Raw genomic sequence first — 23,519 nt, forward strand, 5'->3', positions numbered from 1 at the left:
ATATAGTGCAAATGTCGACAAAAAAGATCTTTGGAAAAAATGTTTGTAATGATATTTTACATGTTTAACTTTAATATTTAGTTTGTCAAAGCCTAGGCTCAATGTTTCCTGATCCTAAATGTGGTTAAAATCTAGGCAATTTTGTCAAATTTCGTCAAAATCTCCTTATTTTACCTATTTTGAATGTGAAAATCAACACTTTCCGAATTTTTTTTATTTTTACACAATTAGTTCTATTTAACTTTTTCACATGTATTAAAGACAACAAAACATTTTTTTTATCTTGTACCATTGAACTTTATAATCAGGGCCATATATGACCCTTACCGAACTTACTCCTTTGCATTGCACAAAATTACAAAAACTGACTGAAAATTTACTGCAAATTTAGGCAACTTTTTGAAAATTTTAATGACATATTCTGCAGAACAAAAAATCCCTTAACCCATTAGTATCCTTTAACATCAACCTAATATTTAACAGCATAATAGAATTTATAATCAATAAGTTTCATTGTCATATAATGTGCGTCTAATTAGTGCAGACTGCCTTCAAACATCTTATAACACAATTTTTAATTATTTTAACAAAGTGCAAATCTTGTGGTAATCCCCAGTTATTGGTCGACACCAAAATATATAAAATATATACAATAAATCTACAGATGTCTTTGGATTTCAGGTGCTGTAAACAAGCACTATCACTTTCTGTATCATACAAGATATTGTTTGTAAAGACATAAAGTAATCAACTTATTTAGTTATATTTCACTGTAGACTGTTACATGGTTAGTATGCATGGTCACTAGTTTCCTTTGTGTGAGATTGTAATGTATCTCTTTACACAATTCACTAGATTGAAGTGTCTTCACAGTTTTATACTTTTTACCATAAGATGACACATGTTGTACTGATCTATCCACACACTTCACATACAGACTGCTATCTTGTAGTGTAGTCATACTCCTAGGTTGAGATGGTAATGTTAGGGTGTGATGTCTGTCATCAGTATAACTGTACCAGTACAGGTTGTTGTTGAGGAAGTAGTTATCACAGTAGAATAATGTGTCACCAGAACCCTGAAACCTGTAAGGATCACAGTCAGTCTGTATTGTCTTTACCACCTTTCCTGTCTGATGATCTATGATATGTAGTCTCTTGTCACCACCTACAACTAACTTGTTGTTTATAGTTGTAATGTCACTGTAATACTTCATTCCAGGTACTGATATTGATTTAAGTTTGAGTTTATTGTGTATGTCATAGATCTCTATATACTTACTACACAGTGTGACAGCTACTGTAGAGTTGTTGACTGCTGTAACACACCATGGTTGACTCAGTACAGGTATACTATCTACCTGTGATCCATCTGTATTACAGATCAGTAGTCTGCTCTGGTAAAGTGAACACATCACCAGTCTACCATCATCCATCATCACTATATCTCTTACAGTACTGTTACCACCAACTACTGATGTCAGGTCTGTCTTATGATGTAGTGTGAAGATAGACTGTCCTAGTTTGTAGGATTGTATTTTATGTTGCTGCTTAATAACTGAAATACACAATTAGATATAACACAGTTTTAGACAAAAGAGGATTATTTTTAATAGAATGTTTCTTTTATTCCATGCATCAAAATGGGGGTAATGAACTGACAAAAAAAATTAGATCAAGAATTGTTATTTCAAATGAACCTTTTTCAATTAAATTCAAGATTTGAAATTTTTATTTTAATTTGACATCAATAAAAGAGATGTTTTCTTTCTTTGTAAATCCAATGGTTTGGAATAATTCAAGTAACAAATGAAAAAAGTTTAAAAATACTTGTTTAGTATACCTTGTCTGTCAGTTTTCACTTTGGACGATTGCCTTCTTACATATTGTAATATTTCCTGTAATAGTAAGGAAAAGTTTATCAATTTCATAATGATGTTTTCTTTGTTCATCCACTGGTTGTTTTACTGTAGATATTGAGCTGATTCAGAATGAGAAGGAAAATAAGTCAGTATTATCTTTGGATGATTGACATGATTGACATCTTACATAAAGTAATATCTTCTGTAATAGTAAGGAAAAGTTTATAAATTCATGTGATATTTATTTTGTATATGCAATTAAATGTTATGTGAATTATTTTCTATAGTACTGGACAAGATAATAATTTAGTCATGCCAAATATTTCTTTATATGAAACAAAATGAATTCTGCACAGTTTTTTGAAAGTGCAAATTTAACAAAGACTAATAGGGGTATATCAATGGTGATATTACACCTTTATGAATATGTATTTTAAATTATGGACAGTCATTTCAATTTAATGTAATAATATTCTTATTTTTTCTCTCTCAGTGCATTCGTGATCTTTTATGTCTTTTTGTTGGTTAGCTGAGCTGTTTTGCTGTTTTGGTTGCATGTTGCTTTGTATTTTGTCTTTAATAAATAAATAAACAGAAACAATCAAAGATTTGCCACCAACACCAAATCATTAAAATCATGAAAGCATTAACGCTATATGAAACGAGTAACTGGTGAAAAATAATGAGTATCTAATTCTTGATCTAATTCATGTATATTTCATAAACGTAGTCTTTTGTATCACAATTTTATCATTTTTAGTGGAAGAAGACGTCAAGTCTTCTGAAGACTTAAGGGGCTGACCATTGGCATTGAGTCTCCGTATGCCGCATTCATTTCGTGTATTACAATTTCAAAACAACTTAGATTCCTGACACCGATTTTTACACATGATTAGGCATCTGAATCATTTAATTTGTAAATTATGATTGTAAAACAATCACTATCGTAAATATGACCCTTTTATTTATGTAAATTATTAGATTTCATCTCATCCACATGAACGTTATTTGTTTACTTGTAACAGTATGTTTTAACTGTAGATATTTGTATTACGCATGCGTGAATTTGGTATCGGGACAACTCGCCCTGTTTACAAGTTCGCCCTTGAAGTTACGAATTTGCAATCCTGCAGACAAGAAGATTTTGTTTTTATATAAATAAAAAGGATATATAAAGTGTTGTCTTTATTCATGGTTTTCCTTTGTCATGTGAATTAGATGCCCTTCGTAACATACATGTGAACCTCCCGTTTAGGAGAAAAAACTCCCGTGTATGAAATTTTTCAGACGCCATATTTGATCATTTCTTACTACTGTACGGGTGTAATTGACACCTGTGTTAAATTTTACCTGAACATCAAAGAAGATGTATAATTATATGGCTTCACTTGACAGCTTGGGTGTCAAACATACTGGTAATCAACGATGTTTACCTCCGGCTAACTGCCGTTGTGTTATCAAAACGATGTGTATTGGGAATATTGAAATACTTTTTTGTTACTTCCCTTTGTTTTATCCTGTTTTCAGTTATTTTGCTTTTAAAAATGTAAATTGTAAAAAGACTATAAATGATTAATATTTTAATCAAATAATCATAAAAGGATGTTGATTAAATGAATTTAAATGATTTTGGACAAATAAAAAAATTAAAATTTATAAATTATTTTAGCAATCTAGACCTCCTTTCAAGGATTAAATTGAAGTTTATATCATAATTTTGTTTACAACAGAATGTTGCTTTAAATAATTGACGATGTTGCAAATATACTTGTGGAGCTTATTTCTTTCTTATTTGTCTATACATTGACAAATGATAAGGAGATGAAGACATGAACAAAAATATATACAGATAAGATATATAAATATAATGATTCATTTGCTAGCAGTGAACAATCATTTGTCAAAAACAAAACAAAACAAGAAACAGATTCTTCTTATTATTTTATTTTATTCAAATAGAGAGGCAATAATGGAACTATAAACATTACAATTTGATGGTAATTTGAAGAAAAATATAATTTCTACATCATTTGGTTACATTTATGACAAAATTTATGTCGATAAAAAAACATGATGTTTTGACCATTCAGTACTTAACCCTTTCCTCCATAATGACGCTTTTTGACGCCACCCCCTTTACTCCATAATGACGCCTTTTGACGCCTGTGTAGTACCTCAGTTGAAACACTTTGACTACAAAGTGTCTACAGTAGACTCAATAAAATTTGTATCCAATATGAAAAGGAATATCATAGGAATATTCTACTTAAATTTATTTAATGAAATATTTGTTTTTTGCAATGCATTTTAATACTTTAAAGCCTATTTTCAGCATTTTATTGAAAAATTCTATTTTGTGTTCATTTTTTACAGTGGGTTGTGATGATCTTCCAGTTAGGTTACCCTCATTTGGAGTGTTGTTCCCAACCTTTTAAAGGTCCATCTTTGTGCATAATTCAAAATTGGAAATTTCAACAAGCATCTAATATTCTTAATCTGGAAAATAAACCATGTAAACCCTGGTCTGCTTAAGCTTCATGTATATTTTTTCTACCGATTTAATATATAACTAGAATCATGCAAACAGACTTAAGGAAAAGGCATGTAAGTTCATCATACAAATATGACACTTTTTCTAGACAATCCAGATCTTGCAAAATACGTCGCTAAAAATTGTAACCTTTAAAATTGTTGTGCAGTAAAAACCCATATGGGAACTTTCAAAAGTTGGCAGGTATGTAACAAGTCTTCCTATTTTTATGCTCCATTTATGGGCAATATGTTTTCTAGTCTGTCCGTCCGTCCTGCTTCTGGTTATAAAGTTTATGGTCGAGGTAGTTTTTGATGAAGTTGAAATCCAATCAACTTGAAACTTAGTACACATGTGTTCCTCTTGATATGATCTTCTTAATTACTGCCAAATTACAGATTTTACCTAATTTTCATAGTCAACTGAACATAGAAAATGATTGTACGGATGGGAAATCCATGTACTTATGACCTTTTCTTGTTTGAAGAAAAAAAATACATTTTAACGATAATGGAACAAAGCAGCCTGGGTAAGTGGGGCTGCTTTTATGGTAATTCAAGTTACCTTTTATTCACCTTCTTCCACTTCAGAGCTATCAGCTCTTTGATTAGCTCACCTGGCCCGAAGGGCCAAGTGAGCTTTTCTCATCACTTGGCGTCTGGCGTCCGTCGTCCGTCGTCGTCGTCCGTCGTCGTTAACTTTTACAAAAATCTTCTCCTCTGAAACTACTGGGCCAAATTGAACCAAACTTGGCCACAATCATCATTGGGGTATCTAGTTTAAAAAATGTGTGGCGTGACCCGGTCAACCAACCAAGATGGCCACCACGGCTAAAAATAGATCATAGGGGTAAAATGCAGTTTTTGGCTTATAACTCAAAAACCAAAGCATTTAGAGGAAATCTGACATGGGGTAAAAATGTTTATCAGGTCAAGATTTATCTGCCCTGAAATTTTCAGATGAATCGGTCAACCCGTTGTTGGGTTGCTGCCCCTGAATTGGTAATTTTGAGGAAATTTTGCTGTTTTTGGTTATTATCTTGAATATTATTATAGATAGAGATAAACTGTAAACAGCAATAATGTTCAGCAAAGTTAGATTTACAAATAAGTCCACATGACCGAAATGGTCAGTTGACCCCTTTAGGAGTTATTGCCCTTTATAGTCAATTTTTAACCATTTTTCGTAAATCTAAGTAATCTTTTACAAAAATCTTCTGCTCTGAAACTACTGGGCCAAATTAATCCAAAGTTGGCCAAAATCATCTTTGGGGTATCTAGTTTAAAAAATGTGTGTTGTGACCCGGTCAACCAACCAAGATGGCCGCCACGGTTAAAAATGGAACATAGGGGTAAAATGCAGTTTTTGGCTTATAACTCAAAAACCAAAACATTTAGAGGAAATCTGATATGGGGTAAAAATGTTTATCAGGTCAAGATCTATCTGCCCTGAAATTTTCAGATGAATCGGTCAACCTGTTGTTGGGTTGCTGCCCCTGAATTGGTAATTTTGAGGAAATTTTGCTGTTTTTGGTTATTATCTTGAATATTATTATAGATAGAGATAAACTGTAAACAGCAATAATGTTCATCAAAGTAAGATTTACAAATAAGTCAACATGACCGAAATAGTCAGTTGACCCCTTTAGGAGTTATTGCCCTTTATAGTCAATTTTTAACCATTTTTCGTAAATCTTAGTTATCTTTTACAAAAATCTTCTCGTCTGAAACTGCTGGGCCAAATTAATTGAAACTTGGCCACAATCATCTTTGAGGTACCTTGTTGGAAAAATGTGTCCGATGACCTGGCCACCACGGCTAAAAATAGAACAGGGGTAAAATGTAGTTTTTTGCTTATAACTCTGAAACCAAATCATTTAGAGCAAATCTGACAAGGGGTTAAATTGTTAATCAAGTCAATATATAACTGCCCTGAAATATTCAAATGAATTGGACAACCGGTTGTTGGGTTGCTGCCCTCCAATTGGTATAATTTTTAAAGAAATTTTGCTGTTTTTGGTTATTATCTTGAATACTATTATAGATAGCAATAAACTGTAAACAGCGATAATGTTCATCAAAGTAAGATCTACAAATAAGTCACATGACCTAAATGGTCAATTGACCCCTTAAGGAGTTATTGCCCTTTATAGTCAATTTTTAACAATTTTCATTAATTTTGTAAATTTATGTAAATTTTTACCAAATATATTTCTCTGTTACTAATGGGCAAAGTTCATTATAGATATAATTGTAAGAAGCAAGAACGTTCAGTAAAGTAAGAACTTCAAACACATCACCATCACCAAAATACAATTTTGTCATGAATCCATTTGTGTCCTTTGTTTAATATGCACATAGACCAAGGTGAGCGACACAGGCTCTTTAGAGCCTCTAGTTTCGCATCCATATTGTATAATCATAAAAAAAAATATTTCACTCTGTCAGTGTTGATGTGAAAATATGACTGCCAACTAATTGCTGTGTTTTGAAGCTTTTTTTTAACCATTTGTCAGCTTTGTAAACCAACAACAAAAGTTTGTAAGGGTTCCACGGAACCCAGTGTTTCGCCTACTGTTACTGTAAATCGCAGGCTCAACAAAAATGAGGAAACAAATAAATCAAAAATATTCCTCTCGATACTATCTTTTTTGATTGTAAGAAGCTTCTGTCCAAACTTGTTAAAATCCAGGATAGTTTATGAATCTAATAAATGTTTTAAAAACTGCAGACTTTATGTAATGTTAACTCAAGAAAAACTCAGCCCATCTATAAGTGAAATACTGTAAAACAGGTACAAAATTATAACAAAATTTCCCTCTAGATACTAGCTTTACATCATAAACAAGCTTCTGTGCATGTTTGGTACAAACTGAGGATAGTTTAAGAAAGTTATTTAAAAAAAATTTAAAAAACTTTTACCACAGACTGATAGTAATGTTTCCTGGCAAAAAAATAAGTCCATTTATATGAAAAATACGGAAAAAACAGATTTTTTTTTAATTTACTTTTGGATACTATTTTATGATCATAAACAAGCTTCTGTCCAAGTTTGGTAAAAATCTAGGATAGTTTAAGAAAACTATAACCACAAGAGTGAATAACTGGGGATGCTGCCGTTGAAGGAATGTAGAATCACTATGTTCCACTTTTTCGACAAAAGTCAAAGGCTTGACAAAAAAGCATATATATTGAGGAAAGCAGGTGTATATTATCTACAAAAATAAGTTAATTTGATGACATATTAATGTTTCAGTTTGTTGACTCTCTTTCTGCCATGTTTTACCCCCTTCGCACTTGGGTATTGCCCTAACCGGATTTTACAAGAAAGGTTAAGCTGAGGTTTTTTCATAAGGAAAACAATTGGAGGACTTGTTGTCTGAAAACCATGCAACATTTTAAAAAATGAATTTCTTCTAGATTTTGACAAATTAAAGAATTCTTTTAAGAAAAAAGTATATGTTCCAAAGTTTGATAACAAAAAACTACCCATTTAGTTATGCACATTTTTTTTAGTAGAAGTTTCATATGACTTTAAGATATGACTAACAACCACATTTGTTGAGTTCTGATTAAGGACACACGAAGGCTTGAGATAGGCACATAAAGATCTGTTCATTGTTTATGAAAATAATGAAAGACAGTAAGATATAGCTAACAGTCCACTATTGATTTAATTGGTGACAGCACATAAAGATATGATCAGTATTTGTTCCTACCTCCAGTTTTGTAAATAGTTCCACATTTGATTGGCCATTGTTGATATTCATTGCAGTCAAAATATCAGCAGTGCTTGATAATTTGTCACTTATCTAAAATTATACAAGTAATTAAATGATGTACTAAAATAGGATATAACAAAATTACTGAACTCAAAGGCAGAAATTGTTTCCACTTTATTTTTTGTGTTACCCTTGCTTGATAAAAATGAAAAGGGAGAAGATTATAGATTTTCTGAAAGTGCTTTCTTCTTTGTTCAACTTTCATGCTATTTTTTAGTACCATAATAACAACTGTGATTGAAAGTTCTCATATTTAGAAAGATTGGTTGTCTTCATGTAATTGGCAAGATTGTAATGTCTCCAATTTTATCTAACCACTATACAGGAGAACTTTTTTATCATTGTAGTCTAATATGATGTTTCAAAATCTTTACCTTTGACCTTGATATTGCAAATCTATGGTAACATTGTGAGTGAAGTCACTAATCTGTTCTCTGATTTAAAGATTGTAATTGTTGATGTATTAGCATACATTTGTTAATAATTTTATTTTGGATGTAACATGTCTTCTGATTGGCTGAAAGTGTTCTGTCTATCATCTCATAGACATAATTTTGTCATCAACGTTTAAGCAGGTTAAACATGGAATTTAGAATTAAATTATAAGGAATGACTGTAATATTTTTTCTGTCTACTCAAAATAACATAAAAAATGAAGTGTCAATTACTATAACCATGTGTCTTATCAGATTTGGTTAAATTGTTATTATACTTCCAATCTTGGAGTGAGACTATATTGCATTCAACTTGTCTGTATGGCTGTGCATCAATTGATCTGTTATTCCAACAAATATCTCTTTAACATTTTTCACATCTTCTACTGAACACAATGACTTGATATTTGGTCAGCATATACAAATGTATACTTACATAATATTTGGTTTGTAACCTTATGGTCTTATGTTGATTATAAGTTTTTTTTTAAATAAATGAGAAGTAATATATGATAGGTTGAAAGTTTTTAAATGTGTATGCATTGAATAAATATATGCTGTTTATATTTGAGACTACATGTATGATTTGCTTGTAAAACTTGTATATGCTTATACAGGATAACATTTGGATGCCAGATAATGGATCTATATAAATTATTACTAAGGGTGCAAATTGTAACCCATTATTTTGCCTCTGAACAAGGTTCGTAAAGGATCAAAATCAGTCAAGCTATGAATCATCACAGGACACTGTTAATTATATATTGTTGCACGTTTTTAAAGTCTGATTTGGATTGGTATATATAAAAAATATGTTACTTACCTCTTCAAGCTTTTTGTGAATGTCCAGAAGACAAACAAAGTACTTGTTACACAGTGAGTCGTCCAATGGTCTGTTCTGTATCCTAATGAAGTCATCTTGTTTACTGGGGTCAAGTTGAAGAACACGTGTCATAAGGTCATCCCACAGTGTTTGGTATTCTTTTTCAGATATGGCTCCTTTGGTGTTGTGACTAAGATAGTTGTTCTTAAATTCCCTTAGTTCTTTTATCAATGTCTCTTCAACTGATGTCAGACTGCAGCAATTCAGTAAAATCAAACTGGCCAAGGTGATATCAAGATCATCTAATTTTACATTATTAGTTGTATACAAGCAGTGACAGTGATGCTTAGGTGGTCCTGGATTCTCTGTGTAGAGTAAATCCCATTGGCTATAGTTTAATGGAAGTTTCCTCCGATTCCTACAGTTGATAGTGTCCACACAACACTTTATATTGGTGTGACGTAGATGGAACAGGATGTGTATGACAGGTTTACTGTTAATGAAATCTTGTAGACATCCCAATCCTTTACTTTTGTAGTCTTTCACTAGCCTCTGTCTGAAAACTGGTGTAACGATCTCTAGTATAACAGAACCGACTATAAAGTACCGACTACGGTCATCTGTGTCCAGCCTATTGTAAAAGAAAAACATTGAAAACTTAAGACATACTATTATTTTCTAGCTTTTGTATGTGATCTAATGAACCAACAATTGAGAAATGTCGACCAGTCCTCCCGGTCCATTTAATAGATAACAACAAGTTGCTATTCCAAGTGCAGCTGGATATGACTGCAGAGGTCCAACCCTGAACAGTTGGGGCAAAAAAAGGCACAAAATTCGCGCTTGATACTGGTCTGAATTTGGATTATATTTGACACATACTTAGTTATGTTTCTGACAAGAATTTAGAATTGGTTATATGACTTGAATTTATATTCAATTTTTCTTTTTTGTGCAACACACCGTGCTGTTACGAAATTCGACCCCCCCCCCCTTTTTCCACTAAAGAAAAAACAAATACCCCCCTTTTTTTTTGCTTTTGTGCAATACTTATAAATTATTACATGGCATTTTCCATATTGGCCTTGTATCAGCCCTGCACTCCCATTTCAAGCCAGAGGGCTTGAAATGGGTCGTGGGCTGATACCACGGTCTATATGTAAAAGAACATGTAATAATCTATTGATCACATATTTTTAAGCAAGAGAAAAAAGACAGCATATACCAAATTATGTTAGATATTTTCAACAAAAATTCAAAAAAACATTTAATGAAAAAAATTTAAGAAATGTATCACAGTGAGTAAACAAAGATTTGTGAAAAGTTTAACAAATAATTAACAAATATATATTAAATCTCAGAATTGTAAATAAGAAACAACTTAAAGTGTTACATTTCCAATAAATGCTGAGGAAGAATAAACCATATCGCTACTATGATTTGGAAATATGTTCTGCTTGAACTTTCGATGTCATACAACAATCACTTTTCCATTGTGGCGTCATATATTTTCTAAATTCTTTATGACGTTAAAATTTTACGGGAACTTTTGTGATTTCTACTGTTGATTTTTACATTTTTTCTACTACAGCAGATTTGTCACTATTGTAAATTTCTTTTCATTGTTCTCATTTTTAATTTTTGTATGAATTTACATGCATCGTCATATTTGATCTGTGAGAAACCTCTCCTGATCGTCTAGCTGCTTTGGATGACAAAATATTAAAATGTAAAAAAAGTGCTTGTTATCACTGAATGGTTAAGATTGTTTTAATTTATCAGTTGGTAGTAAAAGTGAATATACATTGTATATTGTTTAAAACAATGATTTAAGTTGATTCAACTACTATTCTGGACAAAGAAAGATAACTCCAATTGAAAATTTCTTGCTATTGCACAATATTGTGCAATTAGATATTTCTTGCTATTGCGCAATACTGTGCAAGTGAAAATACTTGCTATTGCACAATACTGTGCAATTGAAGATTTCTTGCTATTGCACAATATTGTGCAATTGAAAATTTCTTGCTATTGCACAATACTGTGCAATTGAAGATTTCTTGCTATTGCTTAATACTGTGCAATTGAAGATTTCTTGCTATTGCTTAATACTGTGCAATTGAAAATTTCTTGCTTTTGCACAATACTTAATACCAGATGCTCCGCAGGGCGTAGCTTTATACGACCGCAGAGGTTGAACCCTGAACGGTTGGGGCAAGTATGGACACAACATTCAAGCTGGATTCACCTCTAAATTTGGATTGTGATTAAATAGTTGACACATCATAGGTTTCTGACACAGAATGAATGTTTTCTAATGAACTTAAAATTTTTGTTTTCTCTTAGAGCAATTCACTATGCTGTTGAATATTAATCCTCTCAAAAAAATGTTTGAAGAAATTTTCTTTTTTATTTATGAAATTTCCCTTATTCCAAAACTAATCTCAATTAAAATTTCTAATGGAGTTTGCAACAATAACTACTCATTTAAATACATCATAAAATATTAAGATGTAAAAAAACTGCTTGTTATCACTGAATGGTAAAGATTATTTTAATTTATCAGTTGGTAGTAAAAAGTGAATATACATTGTATATTGTATATAACAAAGATTTAAGTTGATTCTGGACAAAGAAAGATAACTCCAATTAAAAAAAAATCTTGCTATTGCACAATATTTTGCAATTAGATATTTCTTGCTTACTATTCTGGACAAAGAAAGATAACTCTAATTAAATAAAAATTTGCTATTTCACAATATTGTGCAATTAGATATTTCTTGCCATTGCGCAATACTGTGCAATTGAAAAGACTTGCTATTGCACAATACTTAATATAATAATTTTAGATCCTGATTTGGACCAACTTGAAAACTGGGCCCATAATAAAAAATCTAAGTACATTTTTGGATTCAGCATATCAAAGAACCCCAAGATTTCAATTTTTGTTAAAATCAGACTAAGTTTAATTTTGGACCCTTTGGACTTTAGTGTAGACCAATTTGAAAACAGGACCAAAAATGAAGAATCTACATACACAGTTAGATTTGGTATATCAAAGAACCCCATTTATTCAATTTTTGATGAAATCAAACAAAGTTTAATTTTGGACCCCGATTTGGACCAACTTGAAAACTGGGCCAATAATCAAGAATCTAAGTACATTTTTAGATTCAGCATATCAAAGAACCTAACTGATTCATTTTTTGTCAAAATCAAACTAAGTTTAATTTTGGACCCTTTGGACCTTAATGTAGACCAATTTGAAAAGGGGACCAAAAGTTAAGAATCTACATACACAGTCATGACAGTTAGATTCGGCATATCAAAGAACCCCAATTATTCAATTTTGATGAAATCAAACAAAGTTTAATTTTGGACCCTTTGGGCCCCTTATTCTGTTGGGACCAAAACTCCCAAAATCAATACCAACTTCCTTTTATGGTCATAAACCTTGTGTTTAAATTTCATAGATTTCTATTTACTTATACTAACGTTATGGTGCGAAAACCAAGAAAAATGCTTATTTGGGTCCCTTTTTGGCCCCTAATTCCTAAACTGTTGGGACCTAAACTCCCAAAATGGATACCAACCTTCCTTTTGTAGACATTAACATTGTGTTTGAATTTCATAGATTTCTATTTACTTAAACTAAAGTTATTGTGCGAAAACCAAGAATAATGCTTATTTGGGCCCTTTTTTGGCCCCTAATTCCTAAACTGTTGAAACCAAAACTCCCAAAATCAATCCCAACCGTTCTTTTGTGGTCATAAACCTTGTGTCAAAATTTCATAGATTTCTATTAACTTAAACTAAAGTTATAGTGCGAAAACCAAGAAAATGTTTTTTTGGGCCCTTTTTGGCCCCTAATTCCTAAAATGTTGGGACCAAAACTCCCAAAATCAATACCAACCTTCCTTTTGTGGTCATAAACCTTGTGTTAAAATTTCATAGATTTCCATTCACTTTTACTAAAGTTAGAGTGCGAAAACTAAAAGTATTCGGACGACGACGCAGACGACAAGGCCAACGTGATAGCAATATACGACGAAAAATTTATCAAATTTTGCGGTCGTATAATAATAATTTTGGATCCTGATTTGGACCAACTCAAAAACTGGGCCCAAAATCAAAAAAATAAGTACATGTTTAGATTCAGCATATCAAAGAAGCCCAAGAATTAAATTTTTGTTGAAATCAAACTTAGTTTAATTTTGGACCCTTTGGACTTTAATGTAGACCAATTTGAAAACGGGACCAAAAATTAAGAATCTACATACACAGTTAGATATGGCATATCAAAGAACCCCAATTATTCAATTTTTGATGAAATCAAACAAAAAGTTTAATTTAGGACCAACTTGAAAACTGGGCCAATAATCAAAAATCTAAGTACATTTTTAGATTCAGCATATCAAAGAACCCCAAGGATTCAATTTTTGTTAAAATCAAACCAAGTTTAATTTTGGACCCTTCGAACCTTGATGTAGACCAATTTGAAAACGGGACCAAAAATTAAGAATCTACATACACAATTAGATTCGACATATCAAAGAACCCCAATTAATCAATTTTTGATGAATCAAACAAAGTTTAAATTTGGAACCTTTGGGCCCCTTATTCCTAAACTGTTGGGACTAAAACTCCCAAAATCAATCTGTGTTCATAAATCTTGTGTTTGAATTTCATTGATTTCTATTTACTTATACTAAAGTTATTGTGCGAAAACCAAGAATAATGCTTATTCAGGCCCTTTTTTGGCCCCTAATTCCTAATCAGTTGGAAACAAATTATACTCCCAAAATCAATCCCAACCTTCCTTTTGTGGTCATAAACCTTGTGTCAAAATTTCATAGATTTCTATTTACTTAAACTAAAGTTATAGTGCGAAAAGCAAGAAAATGCTTATTTGGGGTCTTTTTGGCCCCTAATTCCTAAACTGTTGGGACCAAAACTTCCAAAATCAATCCCAACCTTCCTTTTGTGGTCATAAACCTTGTGTCAAAATTTCATAGATTTCTATTTACTTAAACTAAAGTTATAGTGCGAAAAGCAAGAAAATGCTTATTTGGGGTCTTTTTGGCCCCTAATTCCTAAACTGTTGGGACCAAAACTTCCAAAATCAATCCCAACCTTCCTTTTGTGGTCATAAACCTTGTGTTAAAATTTCATAGATTTCTATTTACCTTAACTATAAAGTTATAGTGCGAAAACCAAAAGTATTCGGACGACGACGACGCTGACACCAACGTGATACCAATATACGACTATAAAATTTCAATTCTTGCGGTCGTATAAAAACTGTATTGTCAGTTGACTCACATTCTCAATCGTTATATCACATATAACAGAACCAGCGCTGAAGTAATGCCTATTATCCTCTTTATACATCCTGCAGTAATATTGTCCCAAGTGTTTATGAAACTTAATTCACAGGTTTTTATCAGCAATGCCTTGTACAAAATAAAAAAATCTAACAAAATATTGAGAGGATAGAATATCAAGTAAGGGATTCCATAGCGGAACATCATAATATATTCGCACAATTTGTCATGAATGAAAACATCAAAAAAGACAAATTTAAATAGAAATGTCATGTTGAGACTCGGAGTGTTGAGATAGGAGTGATTAATATAAAAGGGGGAATTCAGAATAGCAATGAAATCTTTAAGAGGAACTCACTTTTGAAAGAGGAGAGTATTTATCAAATTAAGGGAATATTATATGGGGAACTGAATATTGTCAAGTGAGTAAATATAAACTTTGGAGAAAATTAAAGAAAACAGTATCGTGTTATGCTATGTATTAGATTATTATAATCCTATTATGGGTCAAAGTGAAACAATGACAGGAATAAGGGATATCTGTTAACTTAAAGTTACTCTGAGTAAATAAAGTAAATGATAATATGAATTAGTTTTATTTAAATATTATATTACATCATTGACCAAATTGTTTCAGAAGAGCTTCTTTACTTTCACTTTTGTTATAGATGATATTTTCTCTTTTTGATAGCTGCAAATTATCAATAAAGTATAGTAAATTATTTTTAGGCAGTTAAGCTGCCTTATGCGAGCACCCTGGATTTGTGTCCTACCCAATAAATGCTGAAATACGTGCCATTGTTATCATCTAGCTGGTTACTATGTTATTTATAACTTATTGGACAGTTTTTTCATATTTTACATTCTGGATTAAAAAAAATATGACCAGAAAAACCTTAAATGATCGTCGATTTTCCCAAAAGTTTTAAAGTTGCACATAGGAAGTAGAGCATATTAGGAATCCTTGTGTAGTTTATTATCCCCTGAGCTTTTGGCTAAGATGTCAAAGAACAAATGTATGAAATATTTAATCGCCGAAAATCTCTAAAGACAAGTAGTTAAGATTTCCCAAATTGCAAAAGTCGTAGGAATATTGTTTGTCATCAATACGTAGTACAACGTCAGTAGTCTATTATATAATAAGTTCAACTGTTCATGCTGTTGGCGGCAATTTCAAATTAGAAGACGAAATTTTTATATCTTTTCAATTTCTAGGCAGGGGTTCAAATTAGCGGTGATCCGATGTCCGCGACCTTCCATTTTTGCATGCGGAAATTCGACTTGGTTTCTAGCTACGCCTGACGGAGTCACCTTCCACTTAAAGAAAATAAGAAATAACTTTGCAAACCTTTTCACAACAGTCTCCAAATAAACGATCTAAAAAAAACTTATTTTCATCATTATAATTCATGACAGCGATGTTTATTTTGTTCAACCGCTAGCTTTATACAGAAAATCGCTGACAAATAGTGTTTAAATTCGATTTAAATCGTATCTGATTGACAAAAACGACATTGTAAACACAATAAAATGGCTGCCGTGAAGACAAAATTTTACAATATCGGATCCGATTCCGGAAGCGGATAAGGGTAATTCAGGGTTTGGCGGTCAACTCCAAAAAAAATCCAGACAGGTGACAAAATACATCTATGCATAGTAAATGAACATAAACACTAGAATTGAAAAGCAAAAAAAGATATATGTTAAAGAAAGAAATGTTCAGCAGAAAATATTTTATACAGACACTCAAAACTAATTCTTTTTGACAAATTTTAATGTCAAAATTCATTACAATGGTCACAGTATAAATTTATTTATCAGTGATAAATGATGATAATGCATGTGAAATGCTTTTAAAGTGTAAACAAATGACTGCAATTTTAAAGGGGTATTTTTTTCTCAATTTTGTAGGGTCAATTAAAGTAGCTGGAAGTTTCTTTCTTTATTTTCACAAATAATGCAACTATATTATATATATAATACCTGAATGCAGGCAAATCATATGATATATAAGTGGCGTCCTTAAGGCAACTCTACCCTCTCTTGTTTGATAACTTGGAAATGGTCGAGATCCCCACCCCTAAACCATTTTCTGGTATTCAAGTTTAGGACAATATGATAAATAAAATAAAATATAGGAGGAGTCCCTGGAGTCACCCACCCCCTCCTGTTTGAGAACGGTTGAGATCCCCACCCCTTAACCATATGTTTTCATGTTTGTGACAATATTAAAAATCAAATGAAATATAGGGAGAGTCGCTGGGGGTCACCCCACCCCTCCTGTTTTAGAATTTAAAAACGGCCCAGATCTCCAACCCTAAACCATATATATATATATTCATGTATGGGACAATATAACAAATCAAATGAAATATAGGGGAAGTCCCTGTGGTGACTCCACCTCTCCTGTTTGAAAACTTGGAAACAGTTAAGATCCCAACTGTAACACAATATATATTAATGTCTGGGCCAATATAGCTAATTGAATGAAATAAAGGGGGAGTCTCTGGAGTCACCCTACCCCCTCCTGTTTGAGAACTTGGAAACCGATGAGATCCCACCCCTAAACCATATACATTAATGTATAGGACAATAAAACAAATAAAATGAAATTTAGGGGAAGTCCCTAGGGTCAACCTACCCCTTCCTGTTTGAGAACTTGAAAACCGTTGAGATCCCCACCCCTAAACCATATATATTCATGTGTGGGACAAAATAACAAATCATTTACATTTAATATGGGCCAGTCAGTCAGACCTCAACTTGTACTACTAGCAGTCAACTAAAACCAATGTTAACTACCAAGTAGAACAACTGCAATCATGGCGAACTTGTATCACTGCAGACTCACCATAAAAATATACATTGATATATGCATTGCTTTTGAAATCTTGATTACATATAAATTATTTGCCTTAATATTTAACTCATTAGATTAACATAAATTTACTATAAATGAATGATTAATGTTGAAGCAACATTGCCACAGTTTTCATGATTACATTTGCCTTGGTTTTTGGTTAACTGCCTTCAGTGCTTACAGCGCTTTGATTAACTAACCTTTTGCTCATATCAATTTGTTTTTGTTGGTTAGCCTGTAGAGATTTGCTTTCTGGAAAACAGTTAACCAAAGATCGACCACACTTTATAGATGGAAATCCCCATTACTATTTTTAGAATTAAATAACTTAGCTTGAAAAAAAAGCATTATCTCCCTTTTGATATAATTTTAACCAGGAGATAATCTAATGAATTTAAGAAAATAAAATAAAATCCAAATGTACAAAATACTAGTATATCTTTAAATTGATGTTTTATTATTAGTTTTCTTTTGAGTCAAGTGGTTAATTACAATACAAGTTAAGTTCTTTTTTTATTTTTACTGTTTTATTTTACTTTAAAAACATTGTGAAGGCTCTATTATGAATTGTTGCAGCATGTGCTTGTATTGGGGTTGTAAGCAGCAAATATTAACTATATTAAATTCATTACTTTCACTGTATTGATGATCAGGAAATATTACAAAAATAACATTAACTGTACCAATTTCCTGCACCAGATGCGCATTTCGACAATACATGTCTCTTCAGTGATGCTCGTGACCAAAATATTTGAAATCCAAAGCTTATATTAAAGACAAAGAGCTATAATCCATAAAGTCCAAAAAGTATAGCCAAATCTTAAAAGTATAGCCAAAAATAAAGTGAGAAAATCTATTGACAAAACTAAAAACGAAACTTTATTCATTTAATGTTATCATTTCCCTTCTTAAATAGAAAACATGATGATAACAGAAGACTATAGGAACTTGGTGTGACATTGGATTAAGATGTTGCTATATGCTAAAAAGAAATTCCTGGAATACAAACATTAACTGACTGTAAACCTCTCTTGAACATGCTATTTATTTGTAAATAAATGCAGTTAGATCAGTGAAAGTCAGGGGGGGGGGGGATAATAAAGAATCTACCAATGTGCAGCAAAGATTGGCACTTTTGAAATGAAGTTATAACTAAGAAAATTTAAAAGGACCTTATCCTGATTGACACATTTAATGTGACTAGATCAAGAAGACAGCAAATACAGGTACAAAAATCAAGACGACCTTTTTCTAGTATAAAAAATTATGAAAAGATACCTATTTTTTTTAAGAATATATATCTTTAAGTTTCTAACTTGCACAGACTAACTTTTACATGTTATTTTCATGGAAAGACAATATTTCCATATTGAATTTTCATGTGAAAAGAAAATCTGAAATATAAAGCAGAAATATTCAAAATGAAGAGATCGACCTGATAATATGGAGGAATTCATCCGATGACTCCAATGTAATTGCCCTTTATTGACAATTTTTATCATTTTCATTATCAGCAAGGGAAGATGTAATAACAAGTCAAATTTTGCTGATAAAGTTAGTAAAGTGCCACTCTTTATAGGAGTGGTTGCTGTTAAATGAGTTTTTTTTTATTGACCTGCTTTTGTGTTTTGAGCAAAAACTAAAGAAGATAGAGAGAAACTGAATAGACTAAATGATCAGCGATATAAGATTAACGAAAAAAAAATTTGGGATAAACTTTTACTTTTGTCTTCAATTTTTAATATGAACCTAGACCAAGATGAGTGACACAGGCTCTTTAGGGCCCCTAGTTTTCAATTACCATAGGTAGGGATCTTACTTATAAGGAATCAAAAACATAGAATAGGTTGAAAATTGATACATTACAATAAAGGAACTGTAGCCATTTGATAATTGTAGGATGTGAAATGTAGTGGGAACTGGATGTGGCCAGCAAAGTTACCAGGTGAAGGGGCAGCATTACTGGATGCCTGTACAGCTATGTGTGATGTCATGAAAAAACTTGGTATAGCTGTTGATGGAGGCAAAGATTCACTCAGTATGGCTGCCAGGGTGGGGGATGAAACTGTTAAAGCACCTGGTTGGTAAATTAATATTAAATTTGTAGAATCTTAATTCTTTATCAAAACCAAAAAAAAAAAAAAAATGTTCTAACATAAAGTGATTGTTGTAATCTTATACTTATTTGAATATTTGGGTTGTAATGCTGGTGTGATTTTACATTTATCTAAAATGAATTAATTGCACCATTTGAAATGTTTTGTATATTTGGGTTACAACGCTAGTGTTTGTTTTACATATATCTAAAATGAATTAATTGCAGCATTAGAAGTATTATGTATATTTACAGGTACTTTGGTGATATCAGTGTATGCAGGATGTCCAGATATAACGGCCACTGTTACACCAGATCTCAAATGTCCAGATGGTCAAGGTTAGTTTTCATAGTTTGAAAAACTAAAAATCCTTCAAATATTGTTTCATCTCAGTTTCAAGTAGGTTCTACCAATCTTTCTATGCTTTAAACTAGCCCCCTTACAAAAATTTAGATAAAATATATTGGCTATTGCCATGGTGGCATTCAAATACCAAATACTATGATGGAAGGATAATGATTGCAATCAAACTTATTGAAAACTACATTCCTTTCCTGCTCATATCATTTAATGAAAACCTTTGTATTCTCAGTCATGTATCACATTATTAAATGTATATTCAAGGTTCATTATCCATAATGACATACTATGATATGCATGATGATAGAAAATATTTAGAAATTAAAAATCCGTGATGAAGCAGTTAGCAGGAAAAACACAAGATTCTTAATGTTTAGTGTATATAAAAAAGAAGATGTGGTATGATTGCCAATGAGACAACTGTCCACAAGAGACCAAAATGACACAGAAATTAAAAACTATAGGTCACCTTATGACCTTCAAAAATGAGCAAAGCCCATACCGCATAGTCTGTTATAAAAGGCCAAGAATGACAATGTTAAACAATTCAAACGAGAAAACTTAACGGCCTTATTTATATTCAAAATGTATATGTAGTATGCTTTGGTTTATCAGGATTTCCGTTTACATATTATACAAACAGTGTTTGAATGTAAATCAAGGAAGTGCTTCTCGTTCTGCAGCTCAAATGATTTTTGGCCTTAAGGTTAAATTTTGTTATGAATATATATTTATTGTAGGCAGTTTACTGTACATAGACTTGAGTTGTGGTAAACATAGGTTAGGAGGATCTTCATTAGCTCATTGTTATGGTCAGTTAGGTAACATCTCACCAGACCTAGATGACCCGGATATGTTTGTTAGTGCCTTCATTCTCACACAGAAACTTATCAAAGGTAGGTTTACTAACAGAACATACAAATGTATGTATAGTAAAATTTCAAAAAGGAAACAGGGAATATGTCAAAGAGGCACCACACTGAAACTTATCAAAGGTAGGTTTATAAACAGAACATACAAATGTATGTATAGTCAAATTTCAGAAAGGAAACAGGGAATATGTCAAAGAGGCACCAATCTGAACAAAAAGCAGATAACAGCAAAGGTCACCAAGGGGTCTTTAACGCAGAAAGAAAATCACGCATAACTTGAGGTGGTCCTCAGCTGGCCCCTGAATAAAATTGTGAAAATGGACGTCAACCTCCAAAACATTTATCATACATAAATACATGTTATTCTTTTGAAAATAAAATAAAAAGTAGGTTTTAAGTTGCATGGAAGTAATAGAATATTAAGTTCTCTAGCTTCTTTCACCCTTGGTTCCTTAAGCTTACAAATAGCAAAATATGGAAGACATTTTGAAATCCCTAATTACATGGTTATTAGTTGCATTAATATTGCAGGTAACACTTTATTTATGGAAAATCATCTTAAAAATTTCTACAGACAGTGCAAGGTGTACATAGGTAATCCATGTTGTTAGCCCCCTATAATTGTAGTGAATTGCTCTTGATGGCCCCTTCAAGAACATTTCCCCCAATTACCAAAAAGAGGTGGTTAAAAATCGAAATAAAATTATTAGAAAAGGTGCAAAGACAAAACTGTATTAGTCAGGAATATCATTGTTAACCACTTAGACCATTCCATTTCAGACAGGAAGTTGGTTTCTGGTCATGATATAAGTGATGGAGGATTAATAACATGTATTTTAGAGATGTCCTTTGCTGGTAACTGTGGACTAGACATTGACATTTCTTGTGATGCAGGTATGATATATTTTACATTGATATTTCTTATGATTAAAGTAGGATGGAGCTTACATGTCATATTGGGAGATATATTAGCAAATTTGTAGAGATTCTGGTAAGACAAGTTTGCATTACTGATATAAATGTGGAAGGTCAGTATTACCATTTAGCATTATTGAAAAGTAGCTGATGTATGTTGAATTGTAATGGCTCCTCGTTTTGTAGTGCCTTCTTTTTGTAAAATAAAAGGAATGCCAACCATGTTTAGGGGTTCCTGTCACTTCATAGTTTTTGACTAATAGCAGCAATGTACAAGGAAATCAATGTGTGATTGAACTCATAAATGTCAGCTAAATTCAGGGATACAAGATGCAATCAGCATTGCCTCTTCAGAAATATTCATAAAATGAAGTTTTTCATCCTAAAATATATATGAAACTATACCTTCCCATTGATGAAGTGGCCAAGAAATACCAACAGCTTTTAAATAAGATCTTCTACACAATAAATTAATGAATGTTTCTAATGCTTTATAAACTATTATAAAAGTTAGTATAATAGTCCCAAGTTTTATATGAAGATGAAATTTGTAACAAATAAGCACAGATGGCATTTTCCATTTTTTTTCATTTTCTTCAAAAATATAACTTTTTTATGATGGTTTCTATAAGATTAAATAATTAAATTCAATAAAAAGCAGTATTAGGTAATAAAAAGTATTGAAAAACATTGAAAGTTGAAAATATAAAATGATATGCTTTATTCTTATTTTTCAGATGTACCATTCATTGATTTGTTGTTTGCTGAAGAACTTGGTTTTGTATTTGAAGTATCAAAGAAAAATGAACAAGAAGTTTTAGATGGCTTTTCTGCAGTAAATATTCCTTGTTTTTTTATTGGACATTCCACAAAAGATACCAAAAAGGTAAGTACAGAAAGTTAAAGTTTTGAATTGACTCTTCAAATGAAGATCCTAATTTAAGGTAGATAGGGTGTCCTCCTCCATCTTGGATTTGGAAATACCAGAAAACAAGGTCTAGATCTTTAATAGAATGTGCAAATTTTTGAGTAGCAGGTAGTAGCAGGTAATTCAGGTGTGAGAACTTCCACTTCAATATAGAAAATGACATGTTTTATCATATTTATGGTTGTATTTTACAAAAAACAGAAAACTTTTGTTTGATCATTTTTTTTCCAACTTTGCCACATAAGGGGAGGCAACTCAAATGCAAGGGCAGATAATTTAGATTAAGGTACTTTTCCAATAGAAAGTGTTAGAAATTTACATGTTTTATAATGAAGCAAGAAAGCGGGTCCGGTGACCCCATTGTTTCTCTTTCTTAACTGAAAGCATACTATTAAAGCCATCTTCTCATATTTTATCACAAAATTCTATGGTGTAGATTACACTTTATTGCAGAATTTTTTTTTCATGCATAATCTATACAAATTCTGTCAATTTTGAACAATGTGTAACGTGAAAATAAGCCCAGTGACCCACTGTACATAATCCTGATAGTATCCAAAGGTTTCATTAGCCTAGTAGTCAGTACTAGAAAAATCCTTATTTTTAAGACTTTAAAAATAAAAATGAATGGTGAGACATTTGACATAAGCGATTTGGTGAACTGCCATGGTCTCCTGGTCACAGTTATAGTTTTTTAAAGACAGGGATTTGTTGCATGTGCATTAATAGTTGATC

The 23,519-nt window shown here is 31.9% G+C and overlaps 2 protein-coding genes across 5 annotated transcripts in view; one reads left to right on the top strand and one right to left on the bottom strand.

Annotated features, from left to right (window-relative positions):
• The window catches only part of LOC139486728 (phosphoribosylformylglycinamidine synthase-like), a 132,506-nt gene that overhangs the window by 52,989 nt on the left and 55,998 nt on the right, over positions 1–23,519 (top strand). For 3 of the 4 annotated variants that reach the window (XM_071271656.1, XM_071271658.1, XM_071271657.1), the window contains 5 exons: positions 19,513–19,693; positions 19,964–20,047; positions 20,810–20,965; positions 21,722–21,835; positions 22,594–22,742. The exons of the other annotated variant lie outside the window; for it this stretch is intronic. In XM_071271656.1, coding sequence (XP_071127757.1) covers positions 19,513–19,693; positions 19,964–20,047; positions 20,810–20,965; positions 21,722–21,835; positions 22,594–22,742 — 684 coding nt within the window. The remainder of the gene's footprint in view (positions 1–19,512; positions 19,694–19,963; positions 20,048–20,809; positions 20,966–21,721; positions 21,836–22,593; positions 22,743–23,519) is intronic. 4 annotated transcript variants of the gene reach the window in all.
• LOC139486730 (uncharacterized) lies at positions 392–17,943 on the bottom strand. Its single transcript, XM_071271659.1, has 5 exons — positions 17,814–17,943; positions 9,430–10,060; positions 8,110–8,202; positions 1,843–1,897; positions 392–1,557 (listed from the first exon to the last, which is right to left on the bottom strand). Exons 1-5 carry the CDS (start codon positions 17,822–17,824, stop codon positions 761–763), a joined length of 1,587 nt encoding a protein of 528 aa, XP_071127760.1. The 5' UTR covers positions 17,825–17,943; the 3' UTR covers positions 392–760.

The sequence above is a fragment of the Mytilus edulis genome, chromosome 8 (genome assembly GCF_963676685.1).
Source record: "Mytilus edulis chromosome 8, xbMytEdul2.2, whole genome shotgun sequence".
Classification (NCBI taxonomy): domain Eukaryota; kingdom Metazoa; phylum Mollusca; class Bivalvia; order Mytilida; family Mytilidae; genus Mytilus; species Mytilus edulis.

Coding starts and splice junctions, on each gene's coding strand:
- LOC139486730 (XM_071271659.1), bottom strand. Junction 8,203..9,429: donor TTCACAAAAAGCTTGAAGAG/GTAAGTAACATA, acceptor GTATAATTTTAG/ATAAGTGACAAATTATCAAG. Junction 1,558..1,842: donor AGTGAAAACTGACAGACAAG/GTATACTAAACA, acceptor TGTGTATTTCAG/TTATTAAGCAGCAACATAAA.